Source organism: Elephantulus edwardii, unplaced genomic scaffold, assembly GCF_000299155.1.
Source record: "Elephantulus edwardii isolate Elephantulus edwardi_28Jun2011 unplaced genomic scaffold, EleEdw1.0 scaffold00226, whole genome shotgun sequence".
NCBI classification, from domain to species: Eukaryota; Metazoa; Chordata; class Mammalia; order Macroscelidea; family Macroscelididae; genus Elephantulus; species Elephantulus edwardii.
In genome coordinates, this window is record NW_006399976.1 from 4182291 (window position 1) to 4187983 (window position 5693).

The following is a 5693-nucleotide window of genomic DNA, read 5'->3' on the forward strand; positions in this document are numbered from 1 at the left end:
TGAACATCTGAACAGACCCATTACAAAAGAAGAAATTGAAAAGGCAATACAACAACTTCCAACCAAGAAAAGCCCTGGACCAGATGGTTTTCAAGTGAATTTTACAAAACATTTAAAGCTGTGGTATTTTTAATAGCTTCCTCTGAATCAGAAAGCTGGATGTTGACTAAAACATCCGATAACAACCAAAAACCTCATGACTATGAAGTTCATAATTAAATTAGTGGAGAGTCAGAGTAGAATTATCACAGAGGATATCCATGTGTAAGACTTAGTTTGTGAAATGTTTTCCTAATTCAAGGAAAGGAACCAATTCTTGTTGTTATGAAAACCACAGAAACATGGAATCAAAGAGAAGGAAATAATACAGTGAAATTTGCAATTAAAATATGAGAAATGATTGCAGATTGGGTTGGGGGCTGGGAGAAAACATTTTTGAAAATCACTAATTAGTAAAACAGAAACAGTAGGTAGTTCCAGGGTCCTAACTCATCTCAGAGACTCAGAATAAAATTGACAAAAAGCAGTTATTCTACTTTATTTGAACTCTAGAATATATGAAAGTATTTTCAGTAACCAAATGAATCATGAATCAGGAGAAAAAGTCCCTGAAATATAGTAGAGTGTTTTGACATTTTTACATATATTTGCTTAGCACCTTTCCAGGCATTCTGTGCCAACAGTTGTGAAAACAGCAGCCCATGAGTGTGGCAAATTCTGACAGGAACAATGTTTAACTTTCTTCTAATGATCTCTTTTTCTTGTAACCTGTGTGTTGTTGTCCCTAGGTGGTGTTGAGTCGGCTTCAAGTCATTGCGACTATGCACGGAAGAACAAAAACTGCCCAATCCTGTGCTATATTCACCACCTCAGCTGTGTGTATGGCCATTGTTACAGTCACTGTGTCAGTTCGCCTCCTAATGATCTCTTGTGTCCTAGTGTAAGATGCTGAGCTGAAATCCAGTTTGAGGCACGCAGTTGGAGGACACCAGTTGCTCTGTGGCAGAAAGATGGGCAGCCTCCTCCTGTGTGACTAATTGCCTCTGAAAACCTACTGGAGGGTCAGCTATGAGCAGATTCTGATGCTATTATATACAACAACAATAAGGATCTTTCCGTCCCATTCTTGCTCTCAATTTTCCAGGATGTCTTCTTTCCACGGACTGGTCCCTCCCAAAAACATGTCTAACAAATATGATATGAAGTCTCATCACCCTTGCTTCTTTTTTTTTTCATTGTGGGTTTTTTAAAAGTTATTTTTTTAAAAAAATTATTCTCAATGAACATTCACAAAGATTTTGGATTTCCATTCATTCATTGTTATACTTTTCTCCCCTCCACCCTCCCAGTTTACTCTTCTCCTTGAAAAGCAAAAGAAAAACTCCTTCATTGGTTTACAATCCTCCCACACGCCCCACCCCTATCCTGAGTATACTCCACTCTGCAACCCTCATCACCCTTGCTTCTAAGGAACACCCTGTCTGAACTTCTTCCCACGTAGATTTGCTTGTTCTTTTGACAGTTCATGGTGTTTCCAATATTCTTCACCAATACAGCAATTCTGTTTTCTCCTAGAAACCTTGTTATTTTTTAACTTTCTTTTTTTTTTTCTCTGTAAACTTTCTTTTTAGGCCTATGATGTATTTCATGTTAATTTTTTGTTAAAAGTGAATGATCTGCTTTCTGATTAATTTGTGTTATAGAGACACTAATTACTGCAACTTCATTGTCAAAGAGTTTGAAAAGTGTGTTTATCACTAATTAATCTTTTTTGATTCTGTTCTGTTCCCACCTTTCAATCAAAGATGTTCTCATTATGTCTGTATGGATGTTTTTCTGGGCTCTCTCCTCTTTCCTATGACCTCTGTATCTATTCTTCACTATCCATGTGTTGTTCATTACTTTCATTTTATCTTGAAGACTAGTAATGATTCCTTGTATTTTGTTGTTCTACATGAGTAATTTGTGATTCCTTTAATATTTTGTCTTTCTATAAAATCTTCAGAGTCATTTTGTTAACATCTATGAAATAGCTGTCTTGTATTTTTATTTGGAGTGCATTAAATGTATGATCAAGGTGGGAAAGAATGACATCTTCCACAGAATTATAGACTCTTGTTTTATGAACACAGTGTATCTCGCCATTAATTTCTTTTTTCTTTTATTTTTAATATTAGTGCTTTGTAGCTTTCAGTCTATTGCCGTCTATGTTTTGTGAGATCAATAGCTACAGATTCCATTTTGGGGGCTGCTATTTTTTGTATGTGTGTGTTCTCATTTTCCAACTTTCACTTGTCTATAAAGCAATTGAAAAGATGATGGCAAGAGTTAGGTGCACCTGAGTCTTTAAACTGACATGTTTTCTAATTAGTATTTTGGAGTGGGCCTTGGCAACAGAAAAAAGGAATAGAAATGTTAGGTTCTTTTTATAATAAAGAATGCATATTTCTAAAGAAAATGTTTAAAAGTCTATAGAAAAACAACTACAACTCACTTCAAACTACAAATACAATGCTTAAGGATGGGGAAAATCTACTCACTAGAGTTACCACATCTTAATCTTCAATGGTCCAGTGTTCAATCAAGTAAATTAAGTCCTTGACAATGTCAATATTTATACATTTTTTATGATGTTGCTTGTTGTCTCAGCTGTGAAGACTCTTCTTTACGTTGAGGAGTAATCCATACTGAAGACTATAGTCCTTGATCTTCATCAATAAATCTTCAAGTCTTCTTCCCTTTCAACAAGATGCAACGAATATGTTCTTATCTCTGAATTCAAACTTCCCAGTCAGTAGCATCATGTGTACCAAGAAGTGATGTTCCGGCCCTTTGTAAAAGGAGCACCTATGTGGCAGGACAGTGAAACTAGAGTCAACAATTATAACAAAATATTCCTACTATGATGAAACGCAGCATATTCTTGGAGTCAATAATATCACTGGAGTTTTAGATTCCCTCATCTTTCTGATGATAGAAGAAGCATTAATGTTCTCAGCTGGTCTGCTTTTCAATGTTTTCCTGAGAATTATCCCCAACACATCAAGGGCATATTATTAGGCGTTTCTCACAATTTAATAAACACATGCTTACAAACGTCTTGCTTAAAATACTTAGCATTATATCTGTTTGAGAAATAACACAGAGTTTGGCGTGCACTTGTGAGTTGGAATCAACTCACAGTGGCCCTCTACCTGGTTTTCAGAGGCAGTAAATCCCACAGGAGGAGATTGATCATCTTTCTCTCACAGAGCAGCTGGTGGACTGGAACTGCTTGCCTTTTGGCTGACAGCACAACTACTTACCACTAGGGCATCAGAACTGATGAAAAGAAACAGGCTGTCAAAATAGAAATTAATATATCAATTTTTGCATAAAATATATAAAACCCAGTAGAGGAAAACAGAAAATGACTTCGATTAATAAATTGATGAAGGTGTAATGACAAGGTCTTTATTATGTTTGAGCTCTATTATTCATAATTTTCTGATTTGAGAGAGGTGATGCTGTTATTGTTCTTGTGTACCATCGAGTTGGAACCGACCCATAGCTGACCCTCTGGCAGGTTTCCGGAGGCAGTTAATCGCAAAGGTGGAGATTGTCCAACTTTCTTCCAAAGAGCTGCTGGTGGCCTCCGAAGCATACCTTTCGGATTGCTGTGCAAATTCTTGCCACTAGGCTACCATGTTGTTGTTGTTATATGCTGTCAAGTCAACTGGTACCCACAGTGACCCTATATACAGCATCTCTGATGCCTGTCCTGTCCTGAGACAGTGTCACTGATCCTGACACAGCAGTCCCCATTGCCCTAGTTTTTATTTTTCTATGACATATGGGTCTTCCTCCCCGGTACTGTCCGTCTGGCCTTCTGAGCATGATGACCTTCTCTACGGATCAGTCCCTCCTGGCCGTGTTCTCAAAGTATGTGTGATGGAGCTTCAAAATCCCATTTTCCAAGGAAAGTCTTGGTTTCACCCTGTCCAAGATAGACCTATTTGTTTTCTTTGCAGTCTATGGTATGTTCAAAACTCTTTTCCAGCACTGCAGTTTGAAGGCATCAATTCTTTTTCTGTCATCCTTAGTCATTGTACAACTCTCTGATGCATAGCAAGTAATTTTGAAGACCATGGCCTGGATTAAGCACACTTTAGTCTCTCTGCTTTTCAGTACTCTGGAGAGGTTCCTGACAACAAATTTTCCCACTACAGTTTCTCTTTTAATTTCCGCACTGTTGGTGCCAAGAGTGTTGTTTGTGGAGCTGAGCAAGCTGTAATTGTTACCAACCTCAATCTCATCTCCATATAACATGGTGGTGCCAATTGGGCCAGTGGTAAGAATCTTTGTCTTCTTGATGCGGAGCTTCAAAACGATACTATTATGCAAAATTTTGTTCTTGGTTGAAAAGTCTTTTTATGGCCTGCTTTATATCATTGTTTCTGAGGCTGTAGATAAAGGGATTCAGCATGGGCGTGACCACAGTGTACATCACTGATGCTATTGCACTGGCCTTGGAGTTTTGGGAAGCAGAAGAACCGAAATAAATTCCAAGACCTGTACCATAGAACAAGGAAACCACTGAGATGTGAGATCCACATGTGGAAAAGGCTTTATACTTGCCCCCAGCTGATGAAATTCTCAAAATAAAGGAGACTATCTTAGTGTAAGAGAAAAGGATCCCAGTGAGTGGAATAACACCCAAAAGTCCTGATGCAAAACACAGAACCAAGTCATTGAGGAAAGTGTCAGAGCAAGCAAGTTGGATTACCTGACTAAGTTCACAGAAAAAGTGAGGAATTTCCAGATCTGTGCAAAAAGACAACCGCAAAACCAGTAAGCAGTGTAAGAGAGATTCCAGAAAACTCAGTAACCAGGATACCAGAAGTAGGAGGCCACACACCTTGGGGTTCATGATGACTGTGTAGCGTAGGGGATGGCAGATAGCCACAAACCGGTCATAGGCCATCACTGTCAAGAGAAAACTGTCCAAGTCTCCAAAAACCATGAAAAAATACATCTGAGTGATGCAGCTTTGGTAAGTAATACCTTTGTTCTGTATCTGAATATTCCCAAGCATCTTTGGGACAGTGGTGGAAGTAAAACAGATGTCTGCAAAAGAGAGGTTGGACAGAAAGAAGTACATGGGTGTGTGGAGGTGGGAGTCTGTGATGGTGGCCAGGATGATAAGCAGGTTCCCAGTGAAGGTGACCAGGTACATGGACAGGAAGAGCCCGAAGAGGAGGGGCTGCAGGTCTGCCTCTCCTGAGAGCCCCAGAAGAATAAATTCCAAAACTTGTGTTTGATTTTCTGGTTCCATGCAGCTGCTGAAACTACTGGAAAAGAGAAAGAAGCAACACAAACTGAGCCATAAGCACTGAACAACCTAACAGGCGGTTGTTTATATTAAAAGTAATTTTTAACTAATTCTTGCAAGTTGTCTAAATCTAGAGCTTTTAACTGGGAATTTTATGGATTGCAAATTTGCTGTGCCTTCTCCTTGCCCCAGAAACTAACTTTCTTACCTCTCTAATGTCAACTTTTTCAGAAGGTAATCTATTTCTGTACAAACCTCTTGAGATTTTGTTATGTTATTAAGTGATTATTTTAAGAATTATTTTATGCTATTTTTTATTTTATTTAGAGAAGTATCTGACTGGGAAGGGTGTACGCCGGGGATGCGTCCTAGCTCCATACCT

General features: G+C 38.5%; 1 protein-coding gene across 1 annotated transcript in view; it reads right to left on the bottom strand.

Annotated features, from left to right (window-relative positions):
* LOC102845240 (olfactory receptor 7A17-like) overlaps positions 1 to 5314 on the bottom strand; it is a 27522-nt gene extending 22208 nt beyond the window's left edge. The window contains exon 1 of the mRNA XM_006898353.1: positions 4821 to 5314. Within this exon, the coding sequence (XP_006898415.1) occupies positions 4821 to 5314 (494 nt within the window). The remainder of the gene's footprint in view (positions 1 to 4820) is intronic.
* Positions 5315 to 5693: the final 379 nt, after the last annotated feature.